Below are 23,164 nucleotides of genomic sequence, written 5' to 3'. Positions count from 1 at the left end.
GCGGATCACCTGAGGTCAGGAGTTTGAGACCAACTTGGCTAACAGGGTGAAACCCCGTCTCTACTAAAAATACAAAAATTTATTTGTATTTTTATTGGTGGCACGCCCAATATTTTTATTAATAAAAATAACAAAAATAAAAATAAAAAAATTAGTTGGGCATGGTGGCACATGCCTAGATCCCAGCTACTCAGGAGGCTGAAGAGGATCACTTGAGCCTAGGAGTTTAAGGCTGCAGTGAGCTATGATCACACCACTGCACTCTGGGCAACAGAAAGAGACCCTGTCTCAAAAAAAAAAAAAAAAAAAAGAAATATACACAATTGGACAAAGATATAAATTTCTATTATTTTTATTGAGTCAGCGTCTCACTTGGTCACCCAGGCTGGAGTGCAGTGGCATAGTCTCAGCTCACTGTAACCTCCGTCTCCCGGGCTAAAACGACATTCTTGCCTCAGTCCCTCAAGTAGCTGGGACTACAGGCATGCACCAACATAACCGCCTAATTTTTGTAGTTTTCGTAGAGACCAGGTTTTACCTAGAGACCAGGTTTTACCATGTTGGTCAGGCTGGTCTTTTTTTTTTTTTGAGACAGAGTCTCACTCTGTAACCCAGGATGGAGTGCAGTGGTGCTATCTCGGCTCACTGCAAGCTCCACCTCCCGGGCTCACGTCATTCTCCTGCCTCAGCCTCCCAAGTAGCTGGGACTACAGGCACCTGCCACCACACCTGGCTAATTTTTGTATTTTTAGTAGAGACGGGGTTTCACCGTGTTAGTCAGGATGGTCTCTATCTCCTGACCTCGCGATCTGCCCGCCTCGGCCTCCCAACATGCTGGGATTACAGGCGTGAGCCACGGCACCCAACCAAGCCAGGCTGGTCCTGAACTTGTGAGCCCAAGCAATCTGCCCACCTCGGCCTCCCAAAGTGCTGGGATTACAGGCATGAGTCACTGCACCTGGCCAATACAAATTTTTTATATTATAAAGCTGTCTTAATAAAAAACATCATGGGGGAAGAGAACCAATAAAGATAATTTAAAAGAGGAGAATGATAAAACTTACAAATACTTTGAAAGTAGGGGACATTCACTTTGAAAAAGATAATAGAGTCTTCTTATTTGATAACAGCAAAAACATAAAAATCTCCTATGATAGTCCCCGATTTTACAGGTGATCATAAAAATAAACACGTTAAGGAAAGTAACATTTTTGTGAAAGTTCCTAGTCAAGTTCAGGAACCAGTGCCTAGGGTGGGCACTGATTGGTGTCCTCCCACTGTTCTCAGTCTCCAGCATGCTAAGTATAGAAAGAGAGTAAACAACTACAAGCTTTTGTATCAATGTAACAATTTTATGTCTGTTGAGTCTAATAATGAAAAACAGGGAGTAGGGTCTTCTATACATGTTTCTGTTTGTTTTCAGATTCATGGAAGTTACAAATATAACACAGTGCCCTGTATAACCTTCATTTAGATTCCCCAAACGGTAAACATCTTACTAACTAAAGTGCAATTCCAAAACCAGAAAATGACATCTGTACATTAGTGTTAATGGAACTGCTCACCTTGTTCAGATTTTACATGTACTCACTTGTGTGTACGTGGTACAGGTGGGCGAGTGGGGGTAGAATATAAATCTACACAATTTTATCTCATGTATAGTATAATCACCACAATCAAGATTTTCAGCACACAGAAACTGCCTCATGCTACCCCTATCTTTATAGCTGTACCCCCTTTTCCCTCACCCTGGCAACCTCTGATCTGTTCTCTACATCTATAATTTTGCTGTTTCAAGGATATTATCTCAATGGAGCCATACAGTTTGAAACCTGAGCATTCCCTTTCCACTAAGGATCATACCCTTGAGATCCATCCAAGTTGTTGCCTGTATGGATCATTCACTTCTTTTGACTGGTGAGTAGTATTGCGTGTGTCTGTATTTCACTTCTAATTTTTTTTTCTTTCGAGACAGGGTCTCATTTTGTCACCCAGGCTGGAGTGCAGTGGCATGAGCATAGCTCACCATAGCCTCGACCTCTTGGGCTCAAGTGATTCTCCCGCCTCAGCCTTCTGAGTAGCTGCGAACACAAGCATGCGCCACTACGTTCGTCTAATTTTTTTTGTATTTTTTGTAGAGTCGGGGTTTTGCCATGTTGCCAGGCTGGTCTTGTACCCCTGGCCTCATGGAATCCACTTGCCTGGGCCTCCCAAAGTGTTGGGATTACAGGCATGAGCCACTGCACCCAGCCTCATTTTTAAAGTAATTGATTTTTACTGTATTTTATATAAATGAGACATACATGAAATACAGTAAAATACAGTTGGGGACAAAGAAGGGTCCTCCACTCCTTCACTTAAGAGGCTCTAGTACAGTCAATGCCAATGACATACAGGCCATGAATGTTTATAATTCATGTTTAAAACTAACGTTTAAAACTAAAATTTTACCACTTTTTTATATATATGTCACGAAATATTTTTTAAACAACCATCTCATAGTCCCATTTTAGGTCATCAAAGACTATGCTGAACTCATTAAATCCTCATTGAAAATAATTGAAATATTGATAAAACAGTTTTCCATATAGAAACAGACCACGTTCCTTGGCTTTGACACTACTGAGAGTACGGGCTGGATAATTCTTTGTTGTGGGGGACTGTCCTGTGCATTTTGGGATGTTTAGCAGCATCCTGGCCCTCTACTCAATAGATGCCAAGAGCAACATACCCCAAGTTCTAACAACCAAAAATGTCCCCTGGGGGCACAATCACCGCTGCTTGAGAACCACTGACTCACATATATATATATATATACACACACACACACACACACACACACATATATATATATATATATATATATTTTTTTTTTTTTTTTTGAGACAGGGTCTCCCTGTCGCCCAGGCTGGAGTGCAGTGGCACTATCTCAGCTCACTGCAAGCTCCGTCTCCCAGGTTCATGCCATTCTCCTGCCTCAGCCTCCCGAGTAGCTGGGACCACAGGCGCCTGCCACTACACCCAGCTAATATTTCTGTCTTTTTAGTAGAGACAGGGTTTCACCGTATTAGCCAGGATGGTCTCAATCTCCTGACGTCGTGATCCGCCCGTCTCGGCCTCCCAAAGTGCTGGGATTACAGGCATGAGCCACCGCACCCAGCTTTTTTTTTTTTTTTAATAAAAATAAACAGAGAAAACCTGTTCTTAAACCGTGAAGACCAGAAGAAAGTGCCACACAATCCTCCTATCACAAACTATGCAGTTGAGCTTTCCACATTTGGGGAAATTGCAGGGGTCAACATATCCGGAGTGCAACAAGTATGCTTTGCCCTGGGAAAACCACCTTAGAGATCATGACATCTCCCCTGCCAGGTAAGTAACTCACATGAATTAAAGGATGTATATATGTCCCACTTGGGACAAGTTATTTCCTTTTTATTTCGCATATTAAAATGTATAGAACAGATTCTCTGTTCAGTTTTCAGAATTCATTATAGTTGAAATCACTACCTTTTAAAAATTATGTTGGAAACATATAAAACCGTAATATATCAAATATGAAAACAAGACAATTATGTACACTTTATAAAATAAATAGAAATGCATAAGCTACAACCCAATTAAGGGATATTCTGGAATCCTTTCTCATAGGAATCATTTATGATAATTTCAGTAAGAAGCATGTCAGTTAAGGGAGCTTTTCAAAAATACTGGTTATGTTCTATGTCTTAATCTACTGTGGTAGATGGAGAGAGCTGTATGTGTAAAATGTATGCCTTTATGTGATTAAGTTTTTCAGAAATAAGTAAAAATATTGAATACTTTTAGAATACATTATCCCTTTAATCAAATTTGGAAAAGTTTAAACATTTTCAAGTTTTAAATATTTGGTGAAATGCTCTTGGTCTAATGAATAATGCAGAAAGTAGCAATTCCTGGAAAAAATTCACAGGAAACAATACTAGAACTGTTTAAAATAAATAAAATACCCAGAGTGGGAGTTACAACTATTCTATTCAGGATTTAGCAGAAAACTTTTGACATGTGGGTAGAAATAAAATTAAGTTTTTATTTAAGTTACTTTTATTAAAACAACTTTAAGTTTTATTTAAGTTACTGTAAAATCATATTCCAAAGTTTATATATGAAAAAAACTTAATGTATATTATATATACCTGTTAGTTAAAATAATACATCTGTAGTAAAAATATGCTACTTTTTATACTCAATTTGTTAGCAAATATGATACAAATTCAATCTAAAAAATACTAAAACTGTACCATATCCAAAGAGATTATTAAGATTAGCTAACATGAAGGATGTCAGGTTTTAATTACCTTAATAATTCTTCCCTTTTTTTTTTTAATAGATGGGGTCTCACTCTGTTGCCGAGGGTAGAGTGCAGTGGTGTAATCATAGCTCACTGCAACCTCGAATTCTTGGGCTCAAGCAATCCTCCTGCCTCAGCCTCTCAAGCAGCTGCGAAAACAGGTGTGCGCCACCATGCCTGGCTAAGTTTTCTATTTTTTGTAAAGACGGAGGTCTCACTTTGTTGCCCAGGCTGATCTCAAACTCCTGGCCTCACTCAATCCTCCTGCCTTGGCCTCCCAAAGTACTGGGATCACAGACATGAGCCACCAAACATGGCCAATAATTTTTAATTATTATACATTGTGTGCAATGATCTACATATGCGTGTGTTTTGGTTTACAAACAGACTTTAAGAGTAATTTAGTTCAAAAATTTAAAAATTAAAAAAATTTTTAAAAAAGAGTAATTTAGTTCAATTAAAAAAATAAAAATCTGACAAACACTGTACAAGAAAGGCAATACCTGAATAACCCATTGTCGATGCTGCCAGGCATGATAATTCTTTGCATCCTGATTAAGAATATCAGCAATAAATTCAAGCTCCTGAGATGGATCTCTTAGCCATTCCACTAATACTCGCCTATGATGCCTAAAGCCCAGAGAAGAAGGGAGAGAAGTTTTGTGTTAATTTACCCAAGAACTAAAACATCAGCAGCACATGTTGTAAAGCTGATATGCAACAAACAAAAATTCATCTCTAATTCTCAACACTCTACTGGAGAGAAAAGGAACACACACAAAAAAAAAATAGAAAAAAAATCAGATAGTTTATCTCAAACTACATCTGGTAGTATCTTTCGACAACCATGAAATTGTGTCAAAAAATTCAGAAACATTACTAGATTGTACAATGAGAGACAAGATAAAATGTGCTATTATTTTATTAAATATGTAAGTTTCTCTACTTAACAAACACCTATCAATTTTCCCTAAGTGCAAAGTGTCACCAAACAAGCAGTTTCTCAGTCTACAAATTAGTGGGCAGAACTGAATTCACTGCTACACCGGCAAGTAGCTATGACAAGTTGCAAGCTGTCAACAGAGGAGTTCCTGTACTAGGAAAACACTTAAGGCTTATTTTATATTGGGTTCCATTTTTTTCTTTGGCTGAAATTATTTATAGAACTCTATTAGTGAAAATGTTCTAAACTTCACTATGGTAATGATTGTACAGATCTGTATATACACTAAAAAACACTGAATTATATACTTTGAATGAGGGAATTATATGGTTAGTGAACTCTCTCTCAAAATGGATCTTTAAAAAATCTATTAGAGTATAACATTCATTCAACTAAAAGTGAGCAGAATAATAGGAAAAAAGGAAGGATTTAATGCTTAATCACTATTCTACATGCCTGGAAAATCTAAAAATTCGTCTTACAGATTAACACAAGATACTACCAAAAACAAAAGCCTAGACAGAAGGTTTCCAAATTTATTTTAGAAATCCTCCAAGTCAATGAACACTACCTGCATTTTATTTTTCCAGGTTGCTGGTGAGTTCAGTAATTTAGAAAGCTAAGAATCAGATCCTCCAGGATATCAAACTGAGGAAGAAAAAGTCCACGCTGATGTTCTCCAATTTAAGGAATTATAGGGCTTTATGTTACAGCATAAGTTTTCATAGTTAGAAGTTAATAAAATGATTAGTTAACTGGGATACATAATTTGCATTACCTGTATTATACTGGTTATAAAACGAACAGAATGGACAACTAGAAATGTACAACAATTTAAAAACTGCTGCGCTTTCTGTAGCAGCTACTTTGAGTGGTTTTGTGTTTTACATAACAGTGGGTGATGATGTGCTAATGACACTGTCTGCAGTATCCAGAAAAGAAAAACAATTTCTCTTCAGCAAAAACACGATGTAATCAAATACTAATGCCTGTGATGTCAGAATTTTATAGCTACAGATTTTTACATAAAAGCACCTTAATTCCACAGGGTAAATAACTTTAGTGAGGGTATGACACTCTCCATTTAATCTCTTTTCTCATTAAACCAATTATTTTATAATGTAATTTCTTAGAAATACAACAATCTTGTAATCAAGAGGCTACAATGGTAAAGTTTTTAGTTTTTTAATTTTTTATTTATTTATTTTTTTTCAGACAGAGTCTCACTCAGTCACCCAGGCTGGAGTGCAGTGGTGTGATCTCAGCTCACTGCAACCTCCACCTCCCGGGTTAAAGTGATTCTCCTGACTCAGCCTCCTGAGTAGCAGGGATTACAGGCGTGCCACCACACCTGGTTAAATTTTTGTATTTTTAGTAGAGACAGGGATTCACCATGTTGGCCAGGCTGGTCTTGAACTCCTGAACTAAAGTGATTCGCTCGCCTCAGCCTCCCAAACTGCTGGGATTACAGGCATGAGCCACTGCACCTGGCTAGAGTGGTAGTTTTTAAATAAAATTCTAGGCCAGGCAGGATGGCTCACACCTGTAATCCCAGCACTTTGGGAGGCTGAGGCTGGCAGATCACCTGAGGTCAGAAGTTCGAGACCAGCCTGGCCAACATGGCAAAACCCCATCTCTACTAAAAATACAAAATTAGCCAGGTGTGGTGGCATGTGCCTGTAATCCCAGCTACCCAGGAGGCTGAAGCTGGAGAATCACTTGAACCTGGGAGGCAGAGGCTGCAGTGGGCCGAGATTATGCCACTGTACTCCAGCCTGGGAGACACGGCAAGACTCCAAACTTACCAAACTTGATAGTTTTTGGGCTGCTCCTCAATTATTGCAGTGATGTAGTTCATTTCCTCATGTAGATCCTTCTGAAGTGACTTTAAGAGAACTCTCCGGAAATGCCTAAGGCAAACATAAAACATCCAAAGTCGCATTATTCCACAGAAGTTGCCTAATAACAATGTCAAATACAGCTACAAGTCAGCAATAGAGTTAGATAAATTTTTGTCAGGTAATCTGTATAATTTAACAATTATATAGGCCAGGCATAGTGGCTCATGCCTGTAATCCCAGCACTTTGGGAGGCCAAGGTGTGCGGATCACATGAGGTCGAGTTCAAGACCATCCTTGCCAATGTGGTGAAACCTCGTCTCTACTAAAAATACAAAAAAAAATTAGCTGGGCATGGTGGTGCACGCCTGTAGTCCCAGTTGCTCGGTGAGGCTGAAGCAGGAGAATTGCCTGAACCCAGGAGGCAGAGGTTGCAGTGAGCCAAGATCACGCCACTGCACTCTAGCCTGGGCGACAGAGGGAGATTCCACCCCAAAAAAAAGAAAAAAAAAAAATTTAACAATTTAACTGCTTGTGAGTGTCCAAATTCATACGACTATCTGGTCACTGGAAGAAATCAAGCCCTTTTAGTAAAAACAGTGAAAGGTGGCCGGGCGCGGTGGCTCATGCCTGTAACCCCAGCACTTTGAGAGGCAGATTACCTGCGGTCAGGAGTTTGAGACCAGCCTAACCGACATGGAGAAACCCCGTCTCTACTAAAAATACAAAATTAGCTGGCAAGGTGGCGCATGCCTGTAATCCCAGCTACCTGGGAGGCTGAGGCAGGAGAATCACTTGAACCCAGAAGGCAGAGGCTGCGGTAAGCCGAGATCATGCCATTGCACTCCAGACCGGGCAACAAGAGCGAAACTCCGTTTCAAAAAGAAAAAAATAGTGAAAGGTAACAAGTATGAGATAGAAGAAAAGTAAATTTCTTATTCTTAAGTAATGACAGACAACCAACTAAAATTATATTCAGGTACTACTCTGGTCACCAGTGTTCTATAACATGAGAATCAAAGACATTTCTTTCCCTATACAGTATACCTTGTTCGTGTAGATACATTATCCATATAAGAAATTAATTCTATTATACACATTAACAAAATATTTACTTTTAGAACCACCACAAAAATGCTACTTGTAAATGAAACAAGTTTGTCTTTAAATTCCCCATAGGTGGGGTTTAACCACCACCACCACCACCACACAATTTTCCTAAAGACGTCGTTAGTTCTGGTCTAGTTTTACTTCAAAATTTTTAACTCAATATATAGTAAGGGACATTCCAGGACCTAATTTTATTAGCTTTTAAAATGAACTGCTCACTTTGGGAGGCCAAGGCAGCAGATCACTCGAGGTCAGGAGTTTGAGACCAGCCTGGCTAACATGGCAAAACCCCATCTCTACTAAAAATACAAAAATTAGCCTGTAATCCCAGCACTTTGGGAAGCCGAGGTGGGCAGATCACGAGGTCAGGAGATTGAGACCATCCTGGCTAACATGGTAAAACCCCATCTCTACTAAAAACACAAAAACATTAGCTGGGCTTGGTGGCATGCACCTGTAGTCCCAGCTACTCGGGAGACTGAGGCAGGAGACTCGCTTGAACCCAGGAGTCAGAGGTTGTAGTGAGCAATGATTACACCACTGCACTCCAGCCTGGGTGACAGAGCGAGACTCCGTCTCAAAAAACAAACAAATGAACAAACAAAAATACAAAAATTAGCTGGGTGTGGTGTCAGACACCTGTAATTCCAGCTATTTGCGACACTGCGGCACAAGAATCGCTTGAACCCGGGAGGCGGAGGTTGCAGTGAGCCAAGATCATGTCACTGTACTCCAATGGGTAACAGCATGAGACTCCATCTCAAAAAAATTAATAGAAATAAAATAAAATAAAACGCTAAACAGGAGAGACAACAGTATTTCTCCCCATTATTATTCAAAAAAAAAAAAACAACAACAACAGTAGACTTCCCAGAGCATGTAAATGTAAGCCCTTGGCTTTTATCGGTAATTGATTCCAGGTATACTGCTTCTTTCAAAACAGCAATAAACTCGCAGGAAATCTTTAAGTGTAATCTAAGTTCCAAAAATGATGAAACACACTGAGAATTCCAGTTAAACAGGGTAGATTAAGTAAACAAGTTTATTCTCACTCCCTAATAAAACCCCAGTAAAATGACAACAAAGGAATAAACCCACAAGAACAAAGAGAATCAGGGACAAAGACACCACGGCAACTGGAAGAGGTCAACGACACTATGGGAAGTGTAAGCAGATAGACAAGATTTAACTGACTAAAAAATAGAATAAGACTTTAAGAAAATTCCAGAAGTCAGAGGTATGACATATTTCCAAAACTGGGGGTCAAAGGTGGGACTAAAAGCAGTGGAAAGTCTATAGAAAGAGTCCTTGGTGGCCAAGACCGTTCCCACTACCCTGAGCAGAAGTGACATCCTGTCTTGGGCAGGAGACAAGTGGCTTTATTCTCTGGAAAAATCTGAAGCAGAATGGATTACAAGGCACATTGGAAGGCAGGGTGAGTTAAAGGGTGGAAATAAGGACATTTAAAATGTTGATATACAAAGTTAGAAAAAAAAAAAGTTTCTATTTCAAATTGCAACAGGATAAGATTTGCAAAAAAGCAAAAAGTTGATATCCTAAACAGTGAGACTCTCCTATCATCTTCCCCTGCCTAACCCCTCAGAACTATGGCAGTCAAATGTACATTACTGAGGCAATAAACCAGTTAATACTCTTTGAGAGACACACTGTCCAAGAGAAAAGACTTAAATACTGACAAGTGAGATTTCACTACAACACAGCCACATCCCCCACTCAGTAACTTCACAGTGAAGCCCTCCAACTGATAAATCCTGCCACATACAAGGCTTCCAATCAGGATTTTTCCTCTCACATACGCAAAAAGAGAAAATCTAAAATTACCAACCACTGAGAAAAATATTTATGTGAAAGAGAACAAAAGAGATGAAAAGATCTCACGTCCATGAAATTAAAAAAACAAAACACACACACACGATGCTATTTAAAAAAAATATTCAGAGAACAAAAAAACAGCTCCCCCAAATTAAAACTGTATGCAGAATCTTTAAAAATCCATACAAGTTAGAAAATAAAATTGATGAAATATCTCAAAAGTAAATAAAAACATAAACAAATGAAAATAAGAAAAATCCAGGAGAAGGCCAGGCGTGGTGGCTCACGCCTGTAATTCCAGCACTTTGGGAGGCTGAGGTGGGCAGATCATGAGGTCGGGAGATCGAGACCATCCTGGCTAACACAGTGAAACTCCGTCTCTACTAAAAATACAAAAACAAAATTAGCTGGGCGTGGTGGCAGGTGCCTGTAGTTCCAGCTACTCGGAAGGCTGAGACAGGAGAATGGCATGAACCCAGGAAGCAGAGCTTGCAGTGAGCCAAGATTGCGCCACTGCACTCCAGCCTGGGCGACAGATTGAAACTCCATCTCAAAAAAAAAAAAAAAAATCCAGGAGATACAACATAGAACTAAAAGGCATTTCAGAAAAAGAAAACAGAGGAAAGAGAAGAAATTATCAGAACAACACAGAAGAATCCCCAGAACATAAAGAGAAAAAGAAAAGTTTTAAACAAAGGAATGGAAATCTTCTCAAGCTGAAAAGAAGCTAAGAGAAACAGAAAAAGAGTTTTAAAATGCTGAGTGAAAATAATGTCCAATCTAGAATTTTATTACTAAAGTTGAAGGGAGACTAATGATTTTTAATTGTATAAATCTCAAAAATTATTTTCCATCCTTCTATTCAATGATATGCTCTATAAAATGAGAAAGTGAATCAAGAAAGAGAAAGGTATGGGATCTAGGACACAGGGGATCTAACACACAAATGAGCTGAAGACCAGCTATGTAGCATCCAACTGGTGAAGAGAAAAATGGAACTGAAGGATGACCTGTGTTCAATAGAAAAATGACACTTCACATATATCAGAGCATCTGGAAGACAAATTACTTACTGGTACAAAGAAAACAAAAATGACAGAGGGAATGTAATTACATTATTAAATGTGGGTCAGCAGCCGGGCACAGTGGCTCATGCCTGTAATCCCAACACTTTGGGAGGATGAGGCGGGTGGGATCACCTGAGGTCGGAAGGTCAAGACCAGCCTGAGTAACATGGTGAAACCCCATCTCTACTAAAAATACAAAATCAGACGGGTGTGGGGGCGCATGGCTGTAATCCCAGATACCTGGGAGGCTAAAGCAGGAGAACTGATTGAACCTGAAGGCGGAGGTTGCAGTGAGCCGAGATCACACCATTGCACTCCAACCTGGACAAAAAGAGTGAAACTCCGTCTCAAAAAAAAAAAAAAAAATAGTGTGTCAGCATGGACATAAACTGAGTGCTCATTTGTGATGTAGGGAGGGTAGTGGAGAACGAACCATCTTTCACAGAAGGAATAATGTTTTAAAGGAAAAACATAAGCCGGGCACAGCAGTTCACGTCTGTAATCCCAGCACTTTGGAAGGCTCAGGTGGGCGGATCACAAGGTCAGGACATGGAGGCCAGCCTGACCAACATGGTGAAACCCCGTTTCTACTAAAAATACAAAAATTAGCCGGGCATGGTGGTGTGTGCCTGTAATCCCAGCTACTGGGGAGGCTGAGGCAGGAGAATTGGTTGAACCCTTGAGGCGCAAGTTGCAGTGAGCCGAGATCACGCCATTGCACTGCAGCCTGGGTGACAAATCAAGACTCCATCTCAAAAATAAAAATAAAAAATAAGATAAAATAAAATAAAATAAAATGAAAAAAATAAAAACAATTAAGCAAATTATCTAGAATATGGAGGTTAATTCAAGAAAAAAATCCCTAAGAGTTACCATCTCTGCAGAGTGGGACTGGCAGTGGGAGGGAATGGACTGGAGATCGCTACTTTTCACGCAGCTTAACTTTTAAACCCACACACGAATTGTTATTTTGATAGAAATTAAAGGCCAGGCGCAGTGGCTCACACCTGTAATCCAAACACTTTAGGAGGCTGCGGGGAGTGGATTACCTGAGGTCAGGATTTCAAGACCAGCTTGGCCAACATGGTGAAACCGTGTCTCTACTAAAAATACAAAAAAAATTAGCCAGGCGTGGTGGTGGGCGCCTGTAATCCCAGTTACTCAGAAGGCTGAGGCAGGAAACTCACTTGAACCCAGGAGGCAGAGGATGCAGTGGGCCAAGATCGCACCAATTGTACTCCAGCCTGGGCAACAAAAGTGAAACTCCCTCCCCCATTCAAAAAAAAATAAAGTACAGTTTAAAAAAATTAAAGTACAGTTTAAAAAAAGAAAAGTGCAGTTTAAAAAAAGAAAAGCCACTTGAAGTAAAACATTTAAGCAGGGAATACTGATGATGTGTATTACTTACCACACTGTATAATTGGCCGCATTTAACTCAATAGCATCCCGGGTTAGCTTAAAAGCTCGTTCACTTCTTTCATCACGCTGCAGGACAGCTCGGAAGTAATCATAAACATCTCTAACTAGAGATAGAGCACACAACTACATTAGGATCATCTTACTTAAAATTAGCACTATAATGTATAATGTCACTAGTCACTATACCTATAAAGATATTTTATTTGCCTGTGTATCATTTATACCAACAAGCAAAATAAAAGAGTCAAGTGGCTGTGGCCCCACCCTGATAATGCCCTAGTGTCACAGCCACAAAAAGCATGGGCTATTTATGTATAACCGTATGCTTACTGCTTACGTGTGCGCATATGAGTTAATGCCAGATTCCAAATCTCCCATAGACCTTATGTATAAAAGGAAAATTAGGGGTGTATATATTCAAATATATTCATATACCTGTTTTTCTGACATTTTATTTTGATCAGATTTTTAACTGAAAAATATGCCCACCCAAAGGCAGAAAACTCAAACAGTACAAAAAGGTTCACGCTAGATTTCCATTCCACTAAATTCCCAATCCTCCTCCCTAGAAGCAACCATTATTAACTCATTCTAGTGTATCCTTCCAAATATATTCTATGCATCTACAAGTATATAGCCTAATTCCATCCTTCATTTTTTATGCAAACGAGATCCCATCACATTCTGGGCTTTGCATTTTTCACTCATACATTATTAAAGATAATGTAAACTAGTATAAAAACTTCTACAACAAATAATTAAAATTTACATCCTCTTTGACCCAGTAATTCCAGCTCTAGAAAGTTCTCTCACAAATATACTCCCATATGTGTGCAAGTATCCAAGGATATTTATTGGCAGCACTGGGTTACATAAAAAACAAAAGACTGAGAGGCAGGCAGATCACTTGAACCCAGCAGTTTGAAATCAGCCTGGGCAACATAGTGAAACCCTGCCTCTACAAAAAAGTATAGAAATTAATCAGGTGTGGTGATCCAGGCCTGCAGTCACAGCTACTCAGGAGGCGGAGGTAGGAAGATCGCTTGAGCCTGGGAGGTCAAGGCTGCAGTGAGCCATGATCGCAAGCAACCAGCCTGGGTGACAGTGCAACACTGTCTCAAAAAAAAAAAAATAAGGAACTGCCAGGTATGGTGGTCTGCACCTGTAATCTCAGCTACTCGAGAGGCTGAGGCAGGAGGACTGCTTGAGCCCAAGAGTTTGAGACCAGCCTGAGTAACATAGTGAGAGCCTGTCTCTGAAAAGAAAAAAACAGGAAGGGGTCATTTATAGCCAAGTAGAATATTAGATGTGGGTAATGTGAGGACCCACTACTTGCAATGGCATCTCAAGTGGGATGGATGTTGCAGCACTGATCCCTTGGCCTGTGGGGTCTGTCTGGGTAATGTCAGAACTGAATTAAATTGTAGGGCAACTAGTTGGTGTCTACAGAAAATTGCTTCGTGTGAAAATTCCAAACATTTGGTGTCAAAGTATTTTGACTACAGAGAAACAGTTTTTCCTTTTAGCCTATAATACTGAAAGTGAAAATATCGGATAAGAATATGAGCAATTACTCCTCTTCACAAAATTCTGAGTTATGCAAAGGTTACCTGGTTCTAATCACTATATTTAAAAAGTTGAATTTGAGCAGTGGCTCAGGCCTGTAATCTCAGCACCCTGGGAGGCCAAGGTGGGTGCATCACTTGAGGTCAGAAGCTCGAGACCAGCCTGACCAACATGGTGAAACCCCATCTCTACTAAAAATACAAAAATTAGCCAGGCGTGGTGGCACATGCCTGTAATCCCAGCTACTCGGGAGGCTGAAACATGAGAACCAATTGAAACTGGGAGATAGAGGTTGCAGTGAGGCGAGATCACATCATTGTACTCCAGCCTAGGCAACAAGAGTGAAACTCTGTCTCAAAAAACAAAAAGAACCAAGTTTCCAAATAATTTAAATTTAAAACAAAATGATAACATGTTAACTAGTATATAATGTATATATATAAAATACATTATTTTACATGCACACACACACACAAAACATACACACATACATATGCACACTGATAAAATAAACTGGGAGGCTATCAGGCTGGGATAGCTCCAAAGCCTCAGGTTCCTAGGTAAACAACCAAAATCCAATTCAATGTAAAAGGTAAAATGAAACAACATTATTCTTTTAATTCAAAAATTATAAACAACAGACCAGGTGCGATGGCTCACGCCTGTAATCCCAGCATTCTGGGAGGCCGAGGTGGGCGGATCACCTGAGGTCGGGAGTTCAAGACCAGCCTAACCAACATGGATAAACCCCGTTTCTGCTAAAAATGCAAAACTAGCCAGGCGTGGTATAGCTACTCAGGAGGCTGAGGCAGGAGAATCACTTGAACACAGGAGGCGGAGGTTGCAGTGAGCCAAGATTGCGCCATTGCACTCTAGCCTGGGCAACGAGAGTGAAACTCTATCTCAACAACAACAACAAAAATATAAACAACATATTGTCATGCTTAAAGTTTCTAAAACTTTGACTTTTTTATTGTTTCTGAGATCTGTTCATGTTATAATAGATCTAAATTCTCTTAATGGTTATATAGTATTCAACTGTATGACAATGATACATTTTATCCATTTCTCTAAAAGATGGGCATAGCTTCCAGTATCTTGCTTTTTAAAAAAAACGCTGCAAATTATAGTAGCTAACATATATAGTGCTTACTATGAACCAGAAAGTATTCTATTATTTTATGTGAATAATTTACTACATCTGCAGTTACTATCAAGATCCTCATTTTACAAAGGTGGAAACAAAGGCACATAGGCGTTAAATAACTTGTCCAAGATTACACAGTCAGTAAAATGTGAAGTTAGAATGTGAACCAGATGGTCTGGCTCCAAAGTCTGGGCTTTGCATTTTTCACTCATACATTATTAAAGATAGTGTAAACTAGTATAAAAACTTCTACAACAAATCATTAAAATTTACATCCTCTTTGACCCAGTAATTCCAGCTCTAGAAAGTTCTCTCACAAATATACTCCCATATGTTTAACCTCCTGTGCATATCTTCTCATGCCATGTGCCAGAATGAACCCAGAATATTAAATTAGAAGCAACACTGCTAGGTTGTAAGGTAAGTGCATTTTCCAGTTTTAACAGATATACCAAACTGCTTTCCAAAACGGCTAAACATATGAAAACTCCCATATGAAATACATGGAGCTCTTCATATATCTTCATACCTAATATCATAAGACAGTTTTCATTTCTGCCACTTAAATCATGGATAGAAAATGGAATTCTCATTTTAACGTGTCATTCCTAATGATAAGGGATTCTTCCTCCTATTTTATTGGCCAATGGCATTTTCTTTTCTGTGAATTGCCAGTTCATACCCTTTGTCCATTTTTTCATTAAACTGTCTCCTTATCCTGTTGTAGAAACGTCTTAGTTTTAATATGGATACTGTTTAAATGACGTATCTTCTTCCACACTGCTGCTTGCTTTTTAACTTGTTTGTGGTTTCTTCTGCTGTGTAAGTTTTAAATTGATATATCTGTCTATAAATGGTTGACAGGTTAAAACTTATCTTTTCCTTCAGGGTTTCTAACCATGGTATATGTAAGAATTCACTATGTTATATATATATACATAGATATATATTTTTTTCAGAGAGAGTTTTGCTCGTTGCCCAGACTAGGGTGCAATGGCACCATCTTGGCTCATTGCAACCTCCACCTCTCGGGTTCAAGCGATTCTCCTGCCTCAGCCTCCCAAGTAGCTGGGGTACGGGTAGCCGCCACCACGCCCAGCTAATTTTTGTATTTTTAGTAGAGACAGAGTTTCACCATGTTGGCCAGGCTAGTCTCGAACTCCTGACCTTAGGTGATCTGCCTGCCTCGGCCTCCCAAAGTGCTGGGATTACAGGCGTGAGCCAACGAGCCTGGCCCAAAATGTTAATTTTATGCCTTGCAAAAAAGGTTATTAATTTATCCTCAATGGAAACATATGATTATATTAGTTTTCCCCAACATCTCTGTTATAAGTACTTATGAATCTGAAAAAGTTATGGTTTATATTTCTCCAATCACTAGTAAGGTTAATATCTCTTCATAGATATTTCTATTTCGTGAATTGTCTCTTCACATGTAATATCTCTCAACGTATGAGAGTTTTGCATTTTCGTGCAGTTATATATTCTGACCTTTTCCTTAATCAATTCTGAGGTTTACAAAATGCCTAATAATACCTTCTTCGTCGTAAGAATGATAGGGATACAATTCTGCTTTTATCTAAGTGCACAGCCAACTGTTCCAACCATCATATTAAGCTTTCATTGAGTGAGAACCTATTTCTAGAGTCCTTACTTATCTATTTCTGTGCTACTTCCACTGAAGTTTAGTAATATATCTGCATAATTAATAAGGCAAACCTCTGCATCATTATTCTTTTTTAAACATTGTCATTTTATTATCAGAAAAAAACGCTTTTGTAAAAGAATGATCTTAGTAAAGACTTAACTGAAAGAAATATGTATACATAAAATTACAAAACTATCATTCCATTTTATTCATTTTCCCTTTCCTAGAAGAACAATTAACATTTCCATGACCTTCAATTTACATTTTCACATTATAAAAGAATATTTTGTCAAAGAAAAAAATCTACTCATTTTAATATCAATAAATGTATTCCAACTGAGCCGAACACCTCACTGCCAAAATATATTTTTAAATGCTGATGTTTCAGCAACCAAAGTTTATTCTAAAAACAGTAACTCATTTACATTGTGTGCTACATGCACAATCTCCCAGGCGGTGGAGTCTCCAGCAAAAAAAAGAAAACCACAATCACATAGTAGTTATTACCTATTATACTGTAACGTTTATTATTTAGAATATGTCCAGTCTTTGGGCAAAATAAAACTTTTAATCATAAAGATAAATCATACATAAAAAAACACACAAAATTAACTCATCTTAAGTCATTCAGATTTTTATTAGACAGAAATTTGTCATGTACCTTGCTACATAGTTGTGAATTCCAATTCTGCTACTAAGTTTAACTTACAGACCTTTTCCTAATATAAACAAACTTACATTTGTCACTATAAATGATCTGGACCACGGGACTGGGGCCATCATTCTGCGGCACTGGATCTATATCAGCCCATTCTGCTCTGTCCCTGAAAACAGACATTTCCCAACCAGTGGTTACATTCAAATACAGAAGAAAAAGAACTCTAGTGTTTTTAAAACTTACATTGACATTAGTAACTTACAGGGCTCATAATGCAATCATGGTTGGATTCTTCATGACAAAGTTTTGCCAATATGCTTTACATATTAAACTATTAAAGTAAAATTAAAACAAATAACCCTCAGATGAACAGTTAATCAACAGTTTTCAAATTTAAAGTTTTATAAGTTTTTGCAGCGAGTATACAGTTTTCTGATTTTTTCTTTTTTTTTTTTTTTTTTTTTTTTTTTTTTGAGGAGTCTGGCTCTGTCACCCAGGCTGGAGTGCAGTGGTGTGATCTCGGCTCGCTGCAACCTCCGCCTCCAGGGTTCAACAGATTCTTCTGTCTCAGCCTCCCAAGTAGCCGGGACTACAGGCGTGCGCCACCACCCCCAGCTAATTTTTGTATTTTTAGTAGAGATGGGGTTTCACCATGTTGGCCAGGATGGTCTCAATAACTTAACCTGGTGATCCGCCCGCCTCGGCCTCCCAAAGTGCTAGGATTACAGGTATGAGCCACCATGCCCGGCCTCACAGTATTTTTAACTTAGAAATCAATCTAACTCATTGGTCTAATAAGATTCTTTGAGTCAGCATTTTTAAAACGTTTGAATAACAAAATACTAGGAATTGACATTTTAAGATAAAAATAAGCACTATTAATTTACTCAAGAGGTGGCGCAGGTGATCACTAATAAGAAAGCAGGCTCTGGAATCTGACAACTGCCTAAGTTGTAACACTGGGTCTAGCACTTACTAGCTGTGTGACCTTCAGAAAGTTACTTATTTGGGCCTCAGTTTCATCATTTATAAAATCAGGGCAATATTATTACCTACCAACCTTAGAAGGGTCTTTGGAGGATTAAACGAGGTAACAGACGTTAAGCGCTTAAAACATCCACAGCACCCAGGCGGCATTCAATGACTACTTAATAAGCAATGCTAAAGTAACTGTATAGTGACAACAGTGAGTGCTTACAGAAATTTCTGTGAACTACCCAGTGTGACCAAATTTCTCTTAAACACTTTCACTTATATTCTTTTCATTTTTTTTTTCTTTTTTGAGACAGAGCTCTTGACCAGGCTGGGGTGCAATGGCGCAATCTCGGCTCACTGAAACCTCTGCCTCCTGGGTTCAAGTGATTCTCCTGCCTCAGCCTCCCAAGTAGCTGGAATTACAGGTACCCGCCACCACGCCCGGCTAATTTTTGTACTTTTAGTAGAGACAGGGTTTCACCATGTTGGCCAGGCTAGTCTGGAACTCCTCACCTTAGGTGATCCGCCCACCTCAGCCTCCCAAAGTGCTAGGATTACAGGCGTGAGACGCCTTTCACTTTTTATTTCTCTATAATGATCAGCTATTGACAGGAGATATTCTGTGGCATCCAATGCTAGAAACTGCGTCCATTATACAAAGAGAACTACAAGAGAAATCATGACCAAAGACGTGACACCTAGAGTCTGGGGGAAGGGCCTGGGAAAAGTAATGCTGTCATTTAGTCACTAGGGAATCACACACAGTCATGTGAGAACCTGAGTATTTCACAATCCAGAGAGCCGACTTGAGGGTTATGGGGCTACCAATTTAAATCAATAAAACATTATCTTCAGTTAAAAAAAAAAAAAAATCTGGGTAGTGGCTTTTACGACTCATTCATAAAATCAAGGTAAACAAACCATCGAATGGGTTTACCTAGAACTACAGAAGTAAGACCTAAGGCGATTATCTCTGCAGGTTCACAGGGAATTAGGGAATCAGCATTACCATCTGAAAGCAAAGAACTGATGGAACTGGGCGTCAGCAAAGACGGGGTGATAGAGGCAAGAAAGTTACCGCAGTCCCCAGTACACATCACTTGTATTACCTACGAGGCGATGCAGGGAGGCTTAAGAGAGGTTCAGCAGCAAATCTCTTTTCAGCCTTTAGCCTGGCTGATACGAGGCGCTAAAATATGGATTGGATGAAAATGTCTCAGTGCTCCAAGCAGAGCCAGCCAAGGGAACGAGCCTCACATCTCGTTTTTAGGGTGAGCAAATCTGGCCCTGGTTTCCTGCCCGGCTACCAGAACTGCACCCTAGCCCTTGGGTATTCACTGGTTGTTAGCGGCACAGCGTTCTGGGGCCGTGAAAGAGAGCGGGAAATTTCTTGTATTTACGAATCGCGACACCTGAACAGCTGAACGAGTGCGGTCCAGGGTGCAGCAGTTTCCGCGTGGCTTAAAGCAGGAGGGAAGCCGAGACCTCGCTGCTCCGCGTCCCCGCGGTCTCGCGCCGGCGCCGCCCTGGCAAGTGGCGACCTCCCGGCAGCAGCCCGGGCCCAGCGCCCGGCACCAGCCCACGCGGCGCGCGGGAACTTCGCCTGGGCGCGCTGGGGCCGGAAGCGCGCGCCGCGGGTCTTGGGGCTGCCGGGCCTCCAGGGAGCGCCCCGCGCCGCGGCCGCCGCGGGGGCGTTACCTGTACAGGACGTAGGAGGGCGAGTCCAGGCTCAGAAACCCGTCGTCCATGGGGGACGCCACGGCTTCCCCGGCCTCGGCCGCCATCTCTTCCTCGTGCTGCTGCTGAGGCGGCGGTGGGTGCGGCTGGGGCGGGGGCTGCTCCGGCTGCCCGGGCTCGCCGCCTTGCGCAGCCTCTCCGACCCCCTCGGTGGCCGCCATCTCGCCTGGGTCCGCAGCGGAGGTGGTGGCGGAGGCCCCGCCCCTCGGAGGCCCCGCCCCTCCCTTCCCCCTCTCGAGGCCACTTCCTGTTTTCTTGGTTTCCTACCATAGAGGTGCGGGCCAGAGAGTCCTGGCGGGCGGCCGGGATCTGGGTAGGAGGGTGCGGGTACTGGCTGAGTCTGGGTAGGAGGGTGCGGGTACTGGCTGAGTCGGCCGCGAGGGTGCGCGGCTCTCCCGAGGGCCCCCCAGGCTCCCACGCGTCTTCCCATCTGTCGCCGTTCCCGAGCTTTGCAGATGTCACTTGGACCGTGTTAGTGCTGTTAGTGGCCCCAGCAGGGAGTGCGATTCCTTCTTTGGACGGAAGCCGCAACTGAGGGTGGCTGGCGGACACTGAGCACTCAGCCCTTTGCATCCATGTCAGCATTTTCAAAACGAAATATAAAGCCCTGGCGCAGTGATTCAAGCCTGATCCCAGCCGCTCGGAAGCCGCGGCGGGAGGCTCGTGTGAGCCAGAGAGGTCGAGACCAGCCTGGGCAATCTAATGCGACCCCATCTCTATCAAAAATGCAAAAATTAACTGGGCGTCATGTGGGTGCCTGTGGTTCCAGCTACTCGGAAGGCTGAAGTGGGAGGATCACTTGAGCTGGGAGTTTAAGGCTGCAGTGAGCTGAGATCACCACTGCACTCCAGCCTGAGGGACAGAGACCCTGTCTCAAAACACACACCATTAGAAAAAGAAAGTAATTTTTGGTGAAGTTTTTGTTTGTATTTATATATGTTCGGATATAATGGTGTAAACCAAAAAATAAAATTCTGAACCCAAAACCAAACCATCTGAATAGACCCTTCTCTGCCAAGGGCATTCCAAAGTTAACCTGAAAAACTTGTTCAGGCCATGATGGAAGGGGGTGGGGGTGGGCCGTTAACATCAAGACCAACCTTAAGTCTGATAAGAAACATTTACGCTCTATTCTCTCTGAAGCCTGTTACTTGGAGGCTTCATCTACATAATAAAACTTTGGTCTCCACAACCCCTTATCACAACCTGGACATTCTATTGATAACAACTTAACCAACTGCTAATCAGAACATATTTAAATCTACCTAGGACCTGGAAGCACCCCTCTCCCTGCACTTTGAGTTGTCTTGTCCTTCCAGACGAACCAATGTGTATCTTACATGTATTTGATTGATGTCTCCTGCCTCCCGAAAATACATAAAACCCCACTGTGCCCCAACCACCCTGGGCACGTGTTCTCAGGATCTCTTAAGGGCTGTGTCACAGGCCATTAATCACTCATATTTGGCTCGGAATAAATCTCTTCAAATATTTTCCAGAGTTTGACTCTTTGCATTAACAATGGGTCATATGAATGTATGTTGTTGGGGCTCAGAAAAGAATATCCCAAATGAAGGTCTAAGCATCAGCTTCAGAAGCACAGTCTCTCTCTGACCTTCTCCTGCCCTTCTCTCTGTGGCCGCTCATCCTCTCCTGAGGCAAGCCACAGCAACTAGAATCCCTCTTCCCCCTCACAGGTCATAGAAACCAGAACCCTTTTCCCCCAAAGCCAGCCATGGCACCTGCAAATACTACTCTAACCTTCCTCCAGCCCTGCCTTTCTATGTGACAGCTGGCTGTTAAGAAACTAAACCCTAGTTCCAGAGGGCTCCTTTCCCTCTGGGGGTTGCAGGGAGGAACAGTGAGGCCAAGGAAAACCTGAACAGACAGGCCTTGTTGAGTTTCTCCACTCCATATATTAGCATTAAATCACCTCTTTTTGTTCAAAGTTGAACAAAAAGTGTTGGTGCAGAAATAAATAATGGGACACAGTAGAGAACTCACAAACAGATCCATGCATATGTGGATGCTTGAGACTAGACAAAGGCTTCATTGCAGAAGATTGAGAAAAGGATGGTGTTCTGCATAATGGTGCTGGGTCAATTGGGCACCCACAGAGGAAAAGAAATTACATCCCTACGTTATACTACATAGACTTCAATGTGAAAGGCAAAACATAAAAGCTTAAGACTCTGCACAAAACAGAAAACCCAAAATGGCAAATAAATGCCTGAAGAGATGATCAATTTCATTAGTAATCAAGAAAATGCATATTAGAAATACCTTTATATACCATACACATCCACTACATCGGCAAAAATGGAAAAGCTTAACAATTCCAAGTGGCTTTGGAAAATAGGTTGGCATTATGTAGGAAAGCTGAAGATACACATTGTTATCACCCAGTGCTTGGGTGATAGTTTGGATGTGTTCTGTTCCTACCAAAACTCATTCAGGGTTGAGAGGCAGGGCCTAGTGGGAGCTGTTTGGGTCATGGGGTCAGATTCCTCATGAATAGATGAATGCCCTCCCTCAAGGATAAGTGGGTTCTTGCTCTTCCAGAATAGATAGTCTTCCTTGGTTTCTCTCTCTTGCTTCCCCTCTTGCCATGTGATCTCCTTGCACAAACTACTCGCCTTCCACTTTGCCCCATGAGTTGAAGCAGCCTAAGGCCCTCACTAGATAAAGCTACCCAGTCTTGAACCTTTCGGCTTCCAGAATCATGAGTCAAATAAACCTCTTTTCTGTATAAATTACCAGCTTCAGGTATTCTATTATGGTAACACAAAACAACTGAGACACCCAGTAATGCTCAGATATATGCATATATACATATATATATATATATATATATATATTTTTTTTTTTTTTTTTTTTTTTTTTGTTGGGGTCT

The 23,164-nt window shown here is 40.9% G+C and overlaps 1 protein-coding gene and 1 non-coding gene across 3 annotated transcripts in view; both read right to left on the bottom strand.

Annotated features, from left to right (window-relative positions):
- Positions 1–21,094, bottom strand: part of FNTA (farnesyltransferase, CAAX box, alpha) — a 30,837-nt gene extending 9,743 nt beyond the window's left edge. For both annotated transcript variants that reach the window (XR_003120744.1, XM_025393254.1), the window contains exons 1-5: positions 20,233–21,094; positions 17,640–17,725; positions 12,530–12,644; positions 7,079–7,183; positions 4,834–4,960 (exon numbers count right to left, since the gene is read on the bottom strand). Coding sequence is in view for 1 of the 2 variants with exons in the window: in XM_025393254.1 (XP_025249039.1) it covers positions 4,834–4,960; positions 7,079–7,183; positions 12,530–12,644; positions 17,640–17,725; positions 20,233–20,432 (633 nt within the window). In the remaining variant the exon portion in view is untranslated. The remainder of the gene's footprint in view (positions 1–4,833; positions 4,961–7,078; positions 7,184–12,529; positions 12,645–17,639; positions 17,726–20,232) is intronic.
- LOC112630909 lies at positions 3,221–3,380 on the bottom strand. Its single transcript, XR_003121031.1, has one exon. It is a non-coding gene; the product is annotated as a U1 spliceosomal RNA (small nuclear RNA).
- Positions 21,095–23,164: the final 2,070 nt, after the last annotated feature.

This window comes from Theropithecus gelada, chromosome 8 (assembly GCF_003255815.1).
Source record: "Theropithecus gelada isolate Dixy chromosome 8, Tgel_1.0, whole genome shotgun sequence".
Lineage (NCBI taxonomy): Eukaryota > Metazoa > Chordata > Mammalia > Primates > Cercopithecidae > Theropithecus > Theropithecus gelada.
Note: the sequence above shows the minus strand (reverse complement) of the source record. Positions and strands in the feature narration are given on the sequence as shown.